This window comes from Phoxinus phoxinus, assembly GCF_949152265.1.
Source record: "Phoxinus phoxinus genome assembly, chromosome: 7".
NCBI classification, from domain to species: domain Eukaryota; kingdom Metazoa; phylum Chordata; class Actinopteri; order Cypriniformes; family Leuciscidae; genus Phoxinus; species Phoxinus phoxinus.
Genome location: NC_136882.1, coordinates 27,406,105 through 27,425,545, shown reverse-complemented (window position 1 = coordinate 27,425,545; position 19,441 = coordinate 27,406,105). Strand labels below are relative to the sequence as shown.

General features: G+C 37.4%; 1 protein-coding gene and 1 long non-coding RNA gene across 2 annotated transcripts in view; one reads left to right on the top strand and one right to left on the bottom strand.

The window, feature by feature from the left end:
- Positions 1–13,281, bottom strand: part of LOC307001669 — a 34,679-nt gene extending 21,398 nt beyond the window's left edge. Inside the window, exons 1-2 of the long non-coding RNA XR_013798282.1 lie at positions 12,856–13,281; positions 12,670–12,752 (exon numbers count right to left, since the gene is read on the bottom strand). This is a non-coding gene — a long non-coding RNA (uncharacterized lncRNA). The remainder of the gene's footprint in view (positions 1–12,669; positions 12,753–12,855) is intronic.
- Positions 12,017–19,324, top strand: ercc1 (excision repair cross-complementation group 1). Its single transcript, XM_079618467.1, has 9 exons — positions 12,017–12,225; positions 14,363–14,743; positions 15,576–15,679; positions 17,115–17,214; positions 17,761–17,837; positions 18,221–18,320; positions 18,430–18,501; positions 18,886–18,954; positions 19,122–19,324. The coding sequence occupies exons 1-9, from the start codon at positions 12,163–12,165 to the stop codon at positions 19,185–19,187; spliced, it is 1,032 nt and encodes a 343-aa protein (XP_079474593.1). The 5' UTR covers positions 12,017–12,162; the 3' UTR covers positions 19,188–19,324.
- The last annotated feature ends 117 nt before the right edge of the window (positions 19,325–19,441 follow it).

The following is a 19,441-nucleotide window of genomic DNA, read 5'->3' as shown; positions in this document are numbered from 1 at the left end:
TTGTTTCTATAGGCCTAGTTAACCTCATTTGTTACCATTGTAACTAATCACTCACACCTGTTCCTTGTTCCTGCCCTTGTTCTCTTGTGTATTCCCCAGTGTTTCTTCTGTTTTTGGTGTGGTGTTATCATCTATGGATATTTCATGTGCTATGTTTTGTTTTAGGGTACTTTTATTTTTAAAGGAAAAATTGTGAAGTGAGGAACTTCATAAAGTATTTTAGAGAAAAACAGTATACGTTTACACAACATGCTTAAAACGGAGAAGTTTTCCGCATACAGACGACACCATTGATAAAATCATCCCCATACACACGGATCCACAAAAATGACTGAAAACGCTGTATTCTGCTGCCTGCCAGGCCATTAGATGGCGATGAAACACTATAGAGGTACAAATCATCAATCCGGAAGTCGTCCATTTTGGAGGCACTGAACGTAAACAAACGTAGAGAAGAGTGCAAAAAACTGATGAAAGAAGGCGTTTGTGGTTGATAGAGGTACAGCATCAGCAACATGTGTAAATGAAGCGTTGACTATGGCTAAAATGTTGACGTAGTTAACTATGGCTACATTCACACTGTCAGTCCAAATCCGATTATCTTTGTATCCGATTGGAATCTGATCTAAAACGATGTCCACACTGTGTATCGCAACTGTTCAGATCCGTGTGTTTTGTGTGTCCATGCAGCTCTTTGGCAATGACGTTGCAGTGATGGAGGGGTTTGCAATTGCAATAGAGATGTTGTCTAATTTAAATTTTACAACATGGAAATGTAGCCGCCGCGCTGGACTACTGCGTCTTGAGCCTGCGGCAGAACTGTAGGAGGCTGGTATGGACAGCTTTTTTTTTCCGCGCTCTTGTCTGCGCCGGTTTCAAAAAGAAAACATTTCTGCTCGTCCGCCACTTTGCAACAACGCAGCCTTGTTTCGGCAGCAACTTTCACTTTCATGTTTTGTTATATATAACAACGTCTGACGTTTACATTTTACGTGGCACATACCACGCGAAATCTGATCAGAGCGTTAATTCAGACTGAAGCTGATGTCCTGATATGTGATTTGAATCGGATTTCAAACCTGTAGCTTGAAACGGATTTCATGTGCTTTTTTGGACTGACAATCTGAACGTACTCTTAGAAGAAAAGGTTCTGTATAGAACCTTAAAAGGTTCTATAGGCGCTTCATATTTGGAACCCCTAAAAGGTTCTATACAGAACCCAAGAAAGGGTTATTTCTTGTCATTATAGAACCTTTTTAGCATAAAAGGTTCTTTGGATTTGAGTAAAGAACCCTATGGTTCTATATAGAACCCCAATGAACCCTTTTTTTCTAAGAGTGTAGAACCTTTTAGGGGTTCCAAATACGAAGCGCCTATAGAACCTTTTAAGGTTCTATATAGAACCTTTTCTTCTAAGAATGAGCAGCCTATGTCGGGATAAGAAATAGAAGGAAGAATTCCAGTAAGGGCTAGAGAAGCTAACGTTAGCTCGTTCAGATCTTTACCACATATTAACTTTAGTTTGTCAAAATTTCACGCTCTTTCCTGATTAAGTCCTTGATTTCGCAGCTTCCACAAGTTTTTTCCGTGGTTTATTAGTGTAACAATGTGTTCAGTAGTACATTTACTTTTGTGGTTTTGTTTAAATAAATGTTATACTGTATTTGGATCCAATGCTCCTTTACTAAAATGGCCACGTTAAACGTATACAGTATATACAAATACTGTATATAAGTAGTTTGATAACGTAGGGAAATTATTTACGTTTAAATAATGCTGGTTGGTGGCTTCAACAAAAGCATATACTATTACCATTGCTTAATGTAGGTCTGTCTTTAAGGTTTATGTTACCATTTGAAATCAGTTTCCCTATGGAGAAAATGAATGGGATTTTTATTTCCATAATCAAACTGTTGCTATAGAAACATGCATTAGCTGCTTGTGAATAGGGCAAAATTTTGAATCCTAAGTTCAGAAAGGCAGTCAGGGCTGGCACCATGCATGCAAGCTACAGCCACAATAACAAGGTGAGACAGGGGTTAATTTCCCAAGTGAGTCTCTCTTCATCTCTCTAACACACACACACACACACACACACACACACACACACACACACACACACACACACACACACACACACACACACACACACACACAGACAGAGCGGGAGGCAAGGGGGAGGATTATCTGCTCAAATAAATGTTGTCAGGTGTGTTTTGTGATTTAACTCCAATTCTGGGTGTTTATCCGCACTAATGAACAACTCTGAGTCAGCGCAGGAGAGCTAATTGTGTGTGTGTGTGTGTAGGGGGAACATGGGTTAATTTAGTGGAAGAACATTGGAGACTCTGTGACTCTGACATTTATGGGCAATTAAGGGTGGAGGAAGGAGGACAAAAAACATGGAGCAGGGAAAGGAGAGGAGAAAGTAAGGTGTGTGTTGGGGTTTGTGCAAGTTCATGACATGCTGGTATCCAAAGTATAGGCACCCATTGACAAAACTGTTATGTGCAATACCTTAAAACCATTGAGGCACTCGTTTCATCATGGCCAAAAGTATGTGGTCACCCCCTCTAAAAGTTTGCCCAGAGAGGACAAATCTTAATGCTATTCAATACAATGACATCCTAAGAAAAAAACTATGTGGCAATGGTTTGCGAACCCATTGAACACCTTTAGGATGAATTGGAAGAGTTACTTAAAATGTTATTGTTTTTCAGGTAGCTAGCACAAACATATCAACAAATGAATTTATTTCAACTCACTTGCTCATCAAGATTCTCTTCAAGGTAAGTGTTTATCAGGCTAGTTTTTGTGGTGTGTTCCACACATTGGCTCCAGACTCAGAGGGGTTCATTTTGGTGGCAGTTCACCCGTTTCACCATGTTTAACTGGTGTCAGAGCCATCAGTGAGACAGATCGCTCTGATTGGCTATTCAATTTAGCCAACGAATCAGTGCACAAGAATAAAAGCAAAAGTGATGAAACCAAGCACAAAAAATCAAGATGGCACAGACAAAAGGCTTTTCTAATTTTACGTTATCTTACCTGAGCATACCAATACGCAAATATTTTCATAACAAAATGAGCTGCCGGGAATGAAGTTCACGAGTTCCCCTTTGCATATAATTGAATATTGTAAAAGCATATTTGGTGTGCCGTCCAAGGGGGATGCTCCGAGCTCAGAATTTGGCCCGAACATTTGTTATTAAAACATCATAAATTGATCAGCATGACTGATATTCAAAAATGGTATACAAGCACTGCTTTTTACAATCTGTAGCCTATATCTGCAGTCCTAGTTTCGGTTTTCATTTTTGAATGATGAATATAGATGATACCTGCTGATATTATAACAATCACCTTTGAGAGTGCCCGGTATTACGGGCACTCCAACCCGAACTATTACCACACCTTCCCAGACTCCATTCCCCATAATCCTTTGCCCAGACTTATCAGCCATGATTACATACAGCTGTTAATAATTAGCCTCATTAGCTCTGCCTATAAAAGCCTGGTTCACCCTGTCACTCACTGCGGAGTTTTGTATGTTGTTGCGCTGCATTTCTCTGGTTCCATATATTTAGGTTTTTGGACTCTCTACCTGCCTTTGGATCACCCATTTGCCAGTGCATTGTGTGTTTGTTTTTTTGTTTGGACTGCCTACTTGTGTTTTGACCTGTAAAAGTACATTGTCTGTACATTGGACTATGTGTCTGAATTGTCCCATTACTAAAAGCTGCTTTTGGCTCTCCAACCTTTTGAGCCTCGGAGCAGTTTGTAACAGATATAGGCGCAGGGCGCGCATACTAGTTGGCAGTCACCTGTAGTCATTTTGGTGTGTTGAAGTGCAGCTTTTTGGCTCAGATGCAGCTGACGCAAGGCGACAAGGCGCAAGTCTGTTTTTGGATGTCAGCTTGGTGTGTCACGGTTTATGCTAATGCACTTTTTAGCACCCATTGTGGAAATGCTGAGAATGCAACAAATACTTGTAGAGCTAGTGTAATAGAAAATATGGCATTTTCATACTTCTGTATGGCTGCATCCAAAATTAAATACTCTCTGATTATGCACCTTTTTTTTTTTTTTGAAAAAGTAATTACTTTGCAACCATTAAAAAGTATGTTCTATATAGTATAAATGCGTGTAGTATGAATGTACTCTGGACGTACAACATTTGTTATGATGTCATTGTTGCTATATGACCTGCCAGCATTTCATCGCTTCACTGCCATTCACAAATCCTCTCCCAGCCTGGATAGTAAAGTGTCCATTGGATGCGCCCTTCAGAATCTCACCTAGAAGGTCATCCGGGTACATTTGCCTACTGTTTTATAAATACACATACTACTCTTCTTACGTACATAGTAGTCTAGGGCCTGAAACATACTCAATGCAAGGACATGAATACAGACACTTCGCCACCTTGGAATTATAAGGTTCTATCTGCATTCTGACTGGTTTTGAGATATTGAGCTTTAAAGTTTTTGCATTTTATTCGACTGTGTAGAAATAACCTTTTTATTTTCTAAATAAAAAGTTCCAAAATGTACACAACTTAAAAAACAACATCACATAATGTAAATAAGTTGTCACAGAATAAGAATATGTGAATAACTCAATTTTGACAAAATTGTCAGAAAGAACCATATAATTCCAAGGGGACGACTTGCTAATATGCAAGATTGATTTAGCCAAAAGGAGCGAAATAGCTGTTATTAGCTTAAATGACTACTTTTTTTGGTCAGTTTTCCCTTTTGAGTATCAAAAAGTTTTTGATTGCTGCCATGGTTGAGTAACAGTTTGAAGAAAATCTTGCTAAATTAGCTAAAGTTAAATAATAACGCAGTTATTACATATACTGTGCAAGATTTTTTCTTAGAGCATTATTCATCTGCAATAAGTCTCTAAGATGTCTCCCGTCAGATGTTCAGTTCAGTTTTGGGGGAAAAAAGATTATCAGATATTTATACACAACAGATGTTTTTCAGATGAAGCAGTATTTAACAGACATCCTGGGCTGCATTCCAGTCCACTTTTAGACACGCACTTGCAAACTTCCCTAAGCACTTCCCCTCGGGGGAATCCCTGCCGCCATTTTGAAGTGTGTTCCACTTCGTGAAGTGGACGAGGGAAGTTTATATGGACATACCCTCGTTCCCTCGATTTTGACAGAGGGAGCGAGTCTACTTCATATGTACACTTCAGGCACCTATATGTCCCACAATGCAGTACGATTGACGTCACTACAGATCACCACAGATCTTAATCTAAAACAACCCAAACACACTTATATACATTTGGATGTTGCATTAAACAAATTCTTTAAGGGGAAGAAATTTAAATAATAAATCAACTCCATATAGGAGGATCACGCTTAGGACGTTCCAATTCGGCCCATTGCAGTGTCTCCCTGTAGTGGGCACTCGTGCAACATAAGCAATGACGTACATCCAAGTGAACGAGACGGAGGCAAGTTAGCAAGTGAAGGGCATGGCAATTTTGGACTGGAACGCAGCCCTGGAGACATATGTGTGCTATTTGGGTACTTGTCTTGCACAAAGTATGTTTCTGGACTAAGACTAAAAAATGTGAATGAATGTCAGCATACGTCGTAAACCATGAAAACCAGACTAAACCCTGGCAAAAACGGTAACCCAATCTAAACTCACACACGCATTGAGTCATCGTGCCCGATGCCCAAGCATTACACAATCCAGAACGGCTGACAGTCATGCTCGTTTCCATCGGCAACAGCTGCTGGGAGGCGATGATGTCGTGCCACACAATACGGCATGTGAGCGCTGACAAAGGCGGCACTGTGTTGGCGCAATGCCGTCACGGCCCGCTTCCTAGTTCGGCTGCCATCAACATTTGCTTTTTTTGTTGTTATTGTTGCTGCGGTTGTTTAGAGGCCTGTTTTGGAGACTGGGGAGAACACAAGGGTCTTAACCCCCTGGTCTCACAAATAGCCACAAAAGAAGGGTGCATTCAGCAACCGCAAACACACAACAATGCACCACACGAGGGGGGGAAGTAGGTCATGGGAAGAAGCCCTGGATCTGGACGGAGATGCATTGTGGGTAGACGAGGTCATTTAGTGCACATGATTTGTGAAGTTTATGGAATATCATATATATTTGAGGCTTAGTGGCTGGTGAGGAAGTATTCCCGAGATGTTCACCTTGACGACCTCTCAAATCCAGTGGGCAGTGTTTGCCCTCGCTCTCTCCCACTTGAGATTTGGTTGTATTCTCATTAGTGGGCATTTTAAGTGTCTTTGTTAATTGCGTCCTGGTTCTCTCCACACCTGGCTCCACCTATCCTTCTCGTCCAAGCTCATCCAGTCTTTTCTTCATCTAACTTAATTCCCACCAACCTAGGATTTTATCTTCTTTTATAAACTCTTGGTATGTCTTGTCCTTTCTAAAGGTACATCTTTGACTTCGTTGTCTTGGCTGCACCCTTCCTCTGGTTAATTGCGCTCATAAGGAATTGCTCCCTGTCACAACTGGAGAACAGACCGTACACAGACAGCGTGCAGTCTGCTACCATCAGCCCCTGGAGGCCCTCAAGACGGCCTGGCTGTCCCGAAGGCCACACCAACAAACACAAGTGCATACGTAGATATGAAATTTTTTTAACCTCATTTAACCCTACTTTCTATATATCTTTACTTTCTAAGATATATTTGTATAGCACACATAATCACCTTAATTTCTCTCTTCCTCACTCTCTCTCTCTCTCTCTCTATGTGTGTGTACAGATGTACACGTACACAAGACGGTGCCACCAGGGGCCAATGAAAAATTGTGCATTGATATTGTAGCTAACAGGCAGTTTTGGGAATTGCTGGTCCCAGGATTAGAGGGTGGGGGAGGTAAGATAGTGTAACGAAGCCTGACTGGGAATTCTCATAATATGTGGCATTGGGACGTGGGGACCAATGTATTGTAACCTGACTGAGAAAACACACTTCATTATGTGTCTATGTGCTAAGAGAAGAGGTTATTAATGTTGTAGACAACAACAGGGCTCCTGACCTAGTGTGTCTGCTGCAATAGGAGACAAATGCCATGATATGGTGACATAAACTGTAGAAAAAGAAAATGTATGTGTCTACTTGCATAAAGCCAAGGTACACTCTAAAAAATGCTGGGTTATTTCGACCCATATTTGGGTCGAATATGGACAAACCCAACCATTGGTTTAAAATTTAAAATGTAATTTTAAAACCCAATGGTTGGGTTTGTCTGTATTTGACCCAAACTTGGGTTAAAACAACCCAGCATTTTTTAGAGCGTATGATGCAAATCTGTTGTGAGGTTTTTTAGCTAATAAACCAACACTGTAATTATTATTGCTCTAGCTTAGGGGTTTTGAAAATCAACTTTAATGCATAAATTAATACATAAACAACAATTATCACGGCACACACACTTCCTTATCACAGATTTCTTCATTTTATTTAAATACATATTAGGATATTTCTTTAAATTTGTGCATTTTTGTGTCCCATGAGTTGATTTTTTATAAAAAATAATGTATATAAAAAAATATTTAAAAAATTGTTATATGAAGATCAAATTAAAATGTCTTTTTTTTTCAATTGCTTAATTCTATTCTATAGTTTTACTTTTGTCACAAATTCAGACGTTCAACTATAGGAAAAAACAGCATAAATATCTGCACTGTGATAACTTAATCAAAGAGTAAAATAAACAAACCATTTAAATATTTATTGTGTAAAAGTAATTCACCAATTTTCTTTCAACAAATTAACAGTGTCTTTTCATCCACACAAACATTTTTGCCCCTAATATTTGTTTCTAACAACAACAAAAAAAAAGTAAATAACTTGTGAGCAGACTTGTTTTCTTTAAATATCCAGTTAAGCTGTAATTCTGTCAAAAAGTATGAATATATATACAATTTTTTTGTGGAAAAATTAAAAAATTATATAAAAGGGCATTTTTTGAAAAATGTAAAAAAAATTAATTTCCATCAAATTATGTTTACATTTTGTTTTCAAATAATTTGAGATGAAGTTGAAATTACACTGTTATGGGACTTTTCAGTGCTTTGTTATTAAAAATTAGGCTTTCTTTAAGATTAAAAAACTAAATCTTAAACCAGCCTAAGATGGTGTACTTTAAGATGGTCTCAAGGGCAAAGCTGAACTTGCTGGTCTCCCAGTCTGACCAACTAAAAACCAGCTTAGGCTATAGTTTAAGTTGCTTTTTTTCCTCTAAAAAATGTATGAACTTTAGTAATGGCAGTGACTACTGCACCGGCCCTGTGTGGTTAAATGATGCTAGAGCAGTGCTGATATAATGTGTGAATGTCATGTGCATTCATACTGAAAAAAACATTTTTTTCTGAACCTAATGGGTAGTTTGGCTCATTTGGCTCAGGATGGTACAGTCAGTGTGCTGCTGAAATGCATATGTTACAGCTGAGGGTGACTTGGTGTGTGTACGTATCAGGGAATGTGGTGATCTCAATAAGATATGTGTGTGTATGTGCGTGTTGTGTATCAGGGCATGTGGTTTCCTCAGTAAGGGGTCTTGCGAGTCCTTCAGTCAGACAGCTGGAGGGCCAATCTGTCCTCTCGCCTGCCCAGCGATGGCAGGGCAGATAAGCGGCCACTACGGACCCGACCGTTACCCCTCTGCCCCAACACGCACACACACACACTGGGAGCCCAGGAGCAGCCCGCTGCCGGGGGCTGACAGCTCGACACAGCCGGCTCAGCATGGGGTCTGCGAGGGGAGGGGAGGAGAGACCTGAGGGAGGGGCCGGAGGTCTGGAGGTGGCCGTTATTGCAGCCAAAGCCAGGCTCACTGCCAACATGGGCAGAGAGAGAGAAAGCAAGAAAGAGCGACAGAGGAAGAGCAAAACACAAAACACAGTGTCTAGATATACCAGCTAAGTGTTAAAAAGCACTAGTGCATCTGTAACTTAGTTGTTGCATCTCTCCTCTCCTTTTTTGGACAAGAAAATTAATAAGAATGTGAAAATGAGTGTTGGTGAAAGAAATAAAAGTTCACATGACATTCAGCACTAGCCTGGATAGATCCTACATGTCTTCTGCCATCACAAGCTAGTTCAGGTCTACAGAAGTGTGGGGTGTGATTGGTTGTGTTCTTCCCCAAAAAACATTTACAGGAAAGCAGCGAGTTTTCATCTTATATGCTGAAAGTGTCAAAAACTAACCAGGGCTTTAGGGGAAAATGTAATTGAATGTGATAAAAATGCCCTGTAAATTTAAAATGAGATGGGAAATATCCACCTTTTTTTTTAGATTATCTAACATAAGATTAAGAATATTATATTATAGAAATATTTAGCTATATAGGTTAAGTAGGTAATTACAGTAATGTATATCTGTAATTACTGTCTTGTTTAATGTGGAACTGATTTAAAGTGTTTTCTTTAAATAAATAAATAAATAAAGAATAAAAAACTAAAATATTTAGCTCTGAAAACATTGACCATGAATAAAACACTCCCACAACTTACATCAAAATTTAGTGATGCAGATAAAAATAAGATGGCATCTAATCTTACAAGGGACCAGTCAATTGTGTCTTAAATTGTATTATTAAAGGTAGGGTTGGTAATCCTGTTCAGAAACATTTTTTATTATACTGGGTGAAATGGTCCTTCCATTCTGATAGTAGTCAATATATTATGTGTTCAGAAAAAGGAATGAAAAAAATCTGACCTCTGTAGCAGCTGTAGGACAGTAAAAACTCTGACCAATCACTGCCATTCGGTGCGAATGTAAAGAACCAATCAGATGCCTTCATGTCTCGTGCCCGAGCACCACTGCGTGCACAGCAGTGATGCGCGGGTCAATGTATAAACAACCCGCACCCGACCGACGTTTTCAACTAACCCGCCCGCTTAGACGGAGGAACTAGGGGTGCGCATTTTTCTGAATGCTGTATGATATAGCCTAGTGTTTTGTAATAAAGGCTTGATTTATTCATTTATTTCGTTTCATTTTCTTAACAATTAAGATGCTGCATGTGTTTATCCAGTCTAATCGACGTGTGCGGACTTTCCCAACAAAAATCCCGCCCCCTCTCAGCAAATAGGCTACATAAAACTGACATTACTGAGCTATATGCGTTTAAAAGTAGCCTATTAAAATGGCACAATGGCATTGCTCAGTTCAACGCGTTGGGAAATCGGGCATTTTGTCCCGCGTCAGCTTTTATTCAAAAGTTAATAACGCGCTCAACATTCAAAAGGTAAATAAGGATTTCCCACTTTCATCTGCAGACTGCTCGTGCGTCATCCTCGCGCATTCAGCCAATAAAGTGTAAACCTATGTATTTCATAGAACATTGTGTCTAGTACTAAATTACAAAGGTAAACGACCCGACCGACCGCGACCCGAATATCATTAAAAATATTTTTGGATGACTCGTAACCGCGGGCGCAGGCACCCGCTCATTTTGGATCAACCCGCGCATCACTGGTAGGTACATGCAGCTGACTCCAAATGTGGATGCGCGTTCATGTTTGTAGCTTTGGACGGAGCACTGACAGGAGGGGGCGGAGCTTAGAAGAGGTGCCACTTTCAAATCTGGCTAGCTCTCCAACATTACCTACTCTAGCTTTAATATAATACATCTACCGGAAATTACAAATACAGCCACTTTTTGTATTTTCTATTTGATTTTATAATTGTTCTGACTAAGAATTTATTGCAGGTTATACTAATTTATATACTTATAATAACCTGTAATAATTTATGAATATATAGTATATGAAATCAAGTAAAATAAAATACTATTCCATCTTTATAGGTATATAGTGTATAAAATGAAAGCTTTTTCTGGAAATTATAATTTCAATATGAGGACACATATTTAAGGTTATACCCATGGAGCAGCTAATTGGCTTGACGTCTTTACCCACAGTCCTTTGCTCCACAGGCTGGATTTACAGCCCCGCTCACCTTAAAACTATAACTGTGTCCTTGTCACACCCTTACTTAACCAGACAGATCTTTCATGGTTGCTCACACATGTATGTGAATGTGTTTGTGTGTCTGTGTGTGTCTATGCGCATCCATACTGTGTTTTTCAACTTATGATCTTGTCTGATTTGTCCTGAAAGGTGACTGACATACATTGGTGTGATGCCAAAGGTTTGTGCGTGTTGTGTAAATGCATCACATCTCTTGGAGGGCATGAAAATTACTTCAAAAAGAAGCTGGCACCATCTGTCTGTGGGACCCATGATGCTATGGCACAGTGGCAGGACGTCCCGAAACGCCATCCACATACACACACAAACAGGGTTAAATGGGCAATACACAGATGTCTGTCAGACTTTGGGTTTCTTAATTGGATAACCTCTAACATTACAAAAACATTGAACACGATACTCTGAGGACTGAGATGAGATGAAAAAGTCATGAATGAGACTTTAGTCAATGTCCATTTATGAACATTTTTTATATTAAAGGAAAATAAAGTAGGCTACCATGCCACTGCCAAGTGCCAACTGATCATAGGAGGCACTGGGGCTAGCTGTCACATGTGGAAGTTGTCACAAGGACTATATCTGTAAGGGTTTAATTTGTTTCTGGCAGTGTTTTTTATGTTAATTTAAAACATAGGTCTAAAATATGTTTTCACATGTGTTAAATTGTATAAAATTAGTTAGTATATGTCAATGTCAAATAAAATGATACAAATTTATTATTTAAAATATTGTTTTGGTGTAACAATGACGTGGCAACTAGCTTCAGTCTGAAATTCATGCTGTATTAATATAGGCTATACCATATAAACTATGTCAATGTTTAAAAACTACGGTAGTACAATATTGTTTCAAATACATTTTTGAATAACATTAAAAATCGGTAGGCTACATTTGGGACCCCGGGTGTGAAAAGTATTAAAATATTTAGCAATGTCGACATCTTTCGGATAATGTGAGCAAATGTAATAAATTCGGAGATTGTGCGCCATCTGTCGGATAGTACCAGTAGCGTCTACGTGTCGATCGATGTTTCTGTGTTCGACACATTTGTCTGACACTGTGTTTTGTTTCTCTGCGATGGCGGCAGATGGGCTAGTATGTTTGGTTTCTAAGGTTTGTGCAGTCACTGATAAATGGAATCATATAAATATAATATAAATGGAAAAAAAGAAATTCAATATCAATTTGGACGACTCGGCGTTCACAAAGGAAAGAAGTCCGGTGGGTTTTGTTTCCTTACTATGGTTGTGTTGGTATGTTTGTTTGGTAACTGAGTATGGAGGTTCAAACCTCTCCAACGTGCATAGGTTCATAACGTTACACATGAACTATCACCACTGATATTAAGCCAGGGGACTTAACCTTTAATGCATGTAAGTTATTGTAAGTCTCTAAAAAAACTAGCACGATATACCAACTCGATGAGATACTTTCACACTCTCTGCTAGTTTGCCCACTCTCTGCTAGTTTGCCCATAACAAGGTGTTGATGACTCAAATCATACTGATGCATTGCAACAGTCTAACGTAACTAACATAACGTTACCACTCTCGATCAGTTAGTTAGTGCAACACTGAAGACATAACTTAAAATGTATCACAAACAGCGCTTTAATTTGATCCATGACAGTTCACTCAAAATGACAGTTTATCATAATTTACTTACCCTCGAGTTTATCCTTTGCAAACGCGTATGAGATTTTTCCTCAGTGGATCATAATGTTGGAAGATCATCGCATTACGGTGGCCCTAAGAAAGAGGCCATGCATTTTTTTTATTTAAACGCACCTCGTTATTTTGACTTAAAGGATTAGTTCACTTTCAAATACAAATGTCCTGATAATTTACTCACCCCCTTGTCATCCAAGATGTCCACGTCTTTCTTTCTTCAGTCGAAAAGAAATCAAGGTTTTTGAGGAAAGCATTCTGGATTAATCTCCATAATGAACTTAAATTGCAACCAACGGTTTGAAGGTCCAAATGTCAGTCTCAATGCAGCTTCAAAGGCTCAACACAATCCCAATCGAGAAATAAGGGTCTTATCTACCAAAACGATCATCATTTTCTAAAAAATAAATAAAAGTTATACTTTTTTTTTTACCACAAATGCCTGTCTTGTACCATCTCTGAGATGCTGCACGCATGTCAGCACGTTGGAAAGGTCACGTGACATCGTTAAACATCTAGGATATGCACACTAAACAACAAACTGACACAAATATAATAAATATGTGTCATACAATATCTTTGAACGGTCTTCTTACTCCAAACTTGTAAACTTCCGACTACGTCACGGCGTAATGCGTGGCACTCAGAGATAGTACAAGACAGGCATTTGTGGCAATTTTTTTGAAAATTACAGATTGTTTCGGTAGATAAAACCCTTATGTCTTGGCTGGGATCGTGTCAAGCCTTTTGAAGCTGAATTGACACTGACATTTTTGGACCTTCAAACCGTTGGTTGCCATTGAAGTCCATTATATGGAGAAATATCCTGGAATGTTTTTAATTTCCTTTTGACTGAAGAAAGAAAGACATGGACATCTTGGATGACGTGGTTGAGTAAATTATCAGGAATTTTTTATTTGAAAGTGAACTAATCCTTTAATTTTCCCACTAGATTAGCAAGCGAGAGAGAACACATCAAACATCATTCTTTAAGCACAGTTATGACTCTGCATGTTTTGAATATAAAATCTCCTAAACATACTTTTTGATATTTAAATCAAATTATTTAGATTTTGTGGTGTTTTTTTCCCTTTCACAAATCATATCTCTTATTTTATATCAAGCATGTTGTTGACTGACACTGTTGTCTCTGTAGGAAACAAGTAGGCAACAGTAACATAAAATAAAATGTTTTTATTTGTGTGTGATGGAAATGATGCCATAACTGTGGAGTCATCTTAATTTGTCAAATATAAATAAATACAAATTCACAGTAATAGTTTTATTTCAATCTTTGTTTGGATCATCACAGTTCAACATGTTATACAGATCATCAGTTCTACATTTCTTCAACATTTTTAAAAAATACTTTTAAAATTAATGTTTTATAATGAATTTTCATAATCTCACTAGAAAAGTATTTGACAATGTTAAGAAAATACATAAAAGGCATTTGAAAAGTAGCGAACATTTATTTTCAAATCCCTTTTATGTGTAGATTTTTATTGTTTTAGCCTTGACCAAGACCTTGTTTTTAATGACAGTTTTAATGTAACGTTCAAGTTGCAGGAGATTAATAAAATAAAAAAATGCTGCAGAAGAATATATGGCACCTTTAAGATTACAATAAATTATTCAGATGGCAGTGTTTCTGAAATGATGCATTATCCTGGTTCCTTTTATTCTCACAGGTGGCATCGTTGTTTAAGGCCAAAGATGGTCAAGTAGAGGCCTCAACTGTTCCAGCTCCTGGCCAACCACTGTCCTATGCAGAGTTTGTTGTTCAGAGCAAAAACAGGGGGCTTCAGGGAGCAGCTCATGGATCAGAGAAACAAATATCTGCTGCCCAATGTAGGAACGATGATGCAGGACAAAGCAGTGTAAACACAGCTGGAAGCGGCTCAGTTAGTACGTCATTCACAGACTCAGGAAAACCCGAGACTGAACAGCAGGGACCAGCAGAGGTACCAACAGAAGATCATTCAAAAGAGGAAGGTCAGAGTTTGGAGAGTCGTATCATTCCTCCTCATCTCTTAGGATCTGGGAACAGTATTATTGTCAGTCCTCGACAGGTCTGTATAACGTATGTTCATTATCTATCATTTTCCTATCTTTAAAAGGTACGCTCAGTATTTTTCCCCCTAATTTTTTTAATGGTTCGCCTTTATTCTTGCATATAAAGAATTGTATAGTACTATTGAGAAATACTCTTGTGTGAAGTAGCAGCATATAATACATCGACTTCATGCTTCCATGTCGATAGGTGTCAGTATTCGTCCAAGACCATTTGGAAGAAGAAAAGCCATCCAAACATAATGTTCAAAAGTTTGGGGTCGGTAAGATTTTTTTAATGTTTTTGAAAAAATATCTCTTATGCTCATCAAGGCTATATTTATTTAATCAAACATAAAGTAAAAATATTAATATTGTGAAATACACAGAAATATTAAGCAGCTCAGCTGTTTTTTTTTTAACATTGATAATAATAAGAAATGTTCTTGAGCAGCAAATCAGCTTATTATAATGATTTCTGAAGGATCATGTCAGAAATCTAATCAAAAACCTGACATGATGACACATCATGTGACACTGAAGACTGGAGTAATGATGCTTAAAATTCAGCTTTGCCATCACAGGAATAAATTACATTTTAAAATATATTCAAATAGAAAAGAGTTATTTTAAATTGTAATAATATTTCACAATATTATTGTTTTTTTTTTCTTATCAAATAAACGCAGCCTTGATGAGCATAAGAGACTTCTTTCATAAACATGAAAAATCTTACTGACTTTTAACTGGCAGTGTAAATCAAAACTTACTGAATGCACCTTTTACTTGATTTTTAAAATATAACAATTAAATATAGAACTTGATTAAGATATGTTTTTAATCTGTAAACAGAGAGGCAACCCCATCCTAAAGTTTGTGAGAAATGTTCCTTGGGAGTTTGGAGAAGTGGTGCCAGACTATGTTTTGGGACGGACAACGTGTGCTCTTTTTCTCAGGTTGGTTTGTGGGTATATGTATAGTACCAGTGAGATTATTTCTAATATTACAGTTGCCAATGTTTCTTCTTCAAAATAGGAATCTAAATGTACACATTGAAGAGCTAGAAGCTTCAGCAGGACACCGATGGAGATAAATATGGAAGCGGTGCTGTCACTGTTTTCATTGTACACATTGAGCCCAATTGCACACGTCTTGTTGGATTTTAATGCACTCAATCATGGAGGAAAGAAAGTAATACGTTTATATTTGTTTGATCTCAAAACCTGCACCAGATTTGCATATTTAAAGAGGCCATATTATGCCCTTGATTTAGTTTTTGGGGTCTAACAGAATATGTTTTCATGATGTTGTTTTTTAGTTTTGTTTTTTAACATATTTTACGTTGTTGCAGCACCTCTCTTCCCAATCTGTCAGTAACACTGTTTAGTTCCTTGTCTCTATGAAGCCCCTCTTTCCAAAAAAGCACAATGAGCTCTGATGGGTCAGCTGGATTCGTGTTTTGTGATTGTCAACCGTTTCGAGTGTGTTTTGGTTATTATTTAATTAAATGTATTAAAATTATTTAAATGAGGAATATAGTGAATAGTGAGGAATACATATACTCAAGACTACACTCGAAGCGTTTGGAGTTCAGAAACAGTGCTTACTGATATAGAGAATAACTCCTTTTTGAGTGGACTTTGAGCTTTGTAACTTTGCAAACCTTAATATTACAGACTAAAGAAAGTTGAAAATCTAAAAAAGTAAATTAGGTCCTCTTTAAGTTTATGAAAATGCCACTTTCATACAGCTCTGCTCTATCCTTTATTTGCTTAGTTTAAAGTTTTTCTAAGACAAAGTTCTACTTCAATGTGTGTTTTTTTCTGTATGTGTGAAATGTGTGGCTTTTGTTATCATAGAAACAAGTGCCAAGAAATCTTAAATAATGTTTCATAATACTTAATTTATAATAGCAAATCAAGTGTTAAATTATATAAACATGGTTTCCAGCAAGTGTATACGTGCACTTTAAACTCATTTTGCAAGTGTTATGTGCAAATGGAATCCTCTCAGTTAGCCAGGTGTGAAACCACATCATCCTCCAACTCTCTCTGCAAAGAAAATAAATGAGAATTCAAGGAAGTAAGCATGTTGTGGCTGACTGTAATGATTGGTATGATAATACATTTTAGACCATGTAGAATCAGCTGAGAAATGTTAATTAACAAATGCATTTTGTAATTGGATTTTTAATTTATGAATATGGCAAGATTATGCTTTTTGTGTTTAATATATGAATCATTGCAGAAGTTTTCAGTCCCTTAACCAGTGGTTTCATTTGTCTGAATTACAAATGCCAAATTGAATGCCAATAGTGTTTTATTAACCAAACATATATCAGTACTATATGGGATGTTTTAGTTTCTCTTTCTCTCTCTCTCATGACCACAGTGTGCGTTACCATAATCTGAACCCAAACTACATCCATGAGCGTCTGAAACAGCTGGGACAGAGTTTCACCCTCAGAGTGTTGCTCGTCCAGGTCGATGTGGTGAGTCTGTCTGTTTAACTCACACTCGCATTTCTTTGTCCTTTATCATATATGTTGTGTTATTTAAATCTCTTTCTGAATTAAATGCTAAATAAATCAATGGTCGGTAACAAATATCTTCTGAGTGTCTGCTTTTAAGTTTTAAGTAGCTTTAAAGGATTAGTTCACTTTTAAAATGAAAATTCTGTCATCATATACTCACCCTTAAGTTGTTTCAAACCTGTATGAATTTCTTTCCTCTGCTGAACACAAAGGAAGATATTTAGAAGAATGTCTGTGACCAGACAGTTTTTGGTTCCCAATGACTGCCATAGTATATTTTTTTCCTACTATGGCAGCATTGGGAACCAAAAACTGTCTGGTTACTGACATTCTTCTAAATATCTTCCTTTGTGTTCAGCAGAGGAAAGAAATTCATACAGGTTTGAAACAACTTAAGGGTGAGTATATGATGACAGAATTTTCATTTTAAAAGTGAACTAATCCTTTAATTCAGTTAGAGACTGCTGATGTTCATGTCCCATTTCTGTGTTCCTCATTTATCAGAAAGACCCTCATCATGCACTGAAAGAGCTCGCTCGAATATGCATCATGGCTGACTGTACCCTCATTTTGGCCTGGAGGTAAGGGGATTCTAAATGACCGAGCTGGAGGGGAATTTTCTTAATGGCTTGTGTAAATATGTAAACCTGGACCACAAAACCAGTCACATGGGTACATTTTTTTAAAGTGATATTTATACATCATCTGAATAAATAAGCTTTCCATTGATGTATGTTTTGCTATGATAGGACAACATTTGGCCAAGATACAACTATTGAAGATCTGGAATCTGAGGGTGCAAAAAAACGTATTTGATGTAAAAAAAAAAAAAAGTATTGTTGGCTATTGCGACTTGTGACTGGTTTTGTGATCCAGGGTCACATATAAGCTGTTAAAGTTCCTGCTAGTTTTTAGTGCTTTCATTTAGTTCCTTTAACTAAACATACCTGTTTGTATGTGTAAGTCCTGAAGAAGCAGGTCGGTACCTTGAGACATTTAAATCGTACGAGAAGAAACCTGCGGATCTTCTGAAAGAACAAGTGGAGAAAAATTACCTGTCCCAGGTTAGAGCCCAAATATTTATTTATACATCTGAAATTATTATGAATTGTTTCATTTAATCAAACACTGATGGCATCATTTCTATAAAGGCACTTTCTTTTTATTTGACAGGTTACAGATTGTTTAACCACCGTAAAGTCTGTCAATAAGACCGATGCCATGACTCTGCTGTCTACCTTTTCTGTAAGGAATACTTTTTCTTTAGATCTTATTATTACTTACACTACCATTCAAAATATATTTTTTCTTAAATAAATTATTAGTTTTATTCAGCAAGGATGCATAAATTGATTTAAAATAAATACTATAAAAAATTATTAAATACAAATATTAAGCAGCACAACTATTTTTAGCATTGATAATAAAATGTTTCTTGAGCAGCAAATCAGCGTATTAGAATGATATCTGAAGGATCATGTGACACTAAACAGATTTCTTTCAAGAACATTAAAAAAACCTTACAGACCTCTTTTGGATGGTAGTGTACACAAAAAACGTTGCCTATTTTAAATGAGTGGTCTTGAAATACTTTAATGTTCTTATATTGATGGAATTTTATCTCTTCAGTCTTTGGAGGGCATTATTAAGGCTTCTAAGGAGGAACTAGTTTTGTGCCCAGGACTCGGTCCACAGAAGGTGTGTAGAGACACTTTGATATCATATTTTGAACTGTTGGCTTTATACGTAACGTAGCATCGTACTTTGATGTAAACACATTTTTTTTAACAATAAGTGCATTTGACTCTTTTAACCAATCCAAGGGTATGTGTCTTAATCACTTTTCCTGATTGTGGTTCATTTAGGCAAGAAGGCTTTATGATGTACTGCACCAACCCTTCGTAAAGACCAAGAAGAAGGAAAGTGGATAAATCAGTGCTGCAATTTACAAAATCACTGTCTTAGAGTCTTTTGTCTATGATGATATGTGGCCTTCAAGTGGGGCATAAACAGCCTCTTAAATTTGTATCATTTGTGTTTATGAAAAGTTCAATAAATATCAATCATATTTAGGAGTAATTGTGTATTATGTTAATATTTTAGAGTGGGAGATGAGGTTCCATTATAACCCCATGATTCTTATTGCAACTGGAACAAAACCTGTAGAAACCTGTCATATAAGAAA

Coding starts and splice junctions, on each gene's coding strand:
- ercc1 (XM_079618467.1), top strand. CDS start 12,163: ATGGAAAAAAAGAAATTCAATATCAATTTGGACGACTCGGCGTTCACA. Junction 14,744..15,575: donor TTATTGTCAGTCCTCGACAG/GTCTGTATAACG, acceptor ATCTGTAAACAG/AGAGGCAACCCCATCCTAAA. Junction 15,680..17,114: donor ACGTGTGCTCTTTTTCTCAG/GTTGGTTTGTGG, acceptor TCATGACCACAG/TGTGCGTTACCATAATCTGA.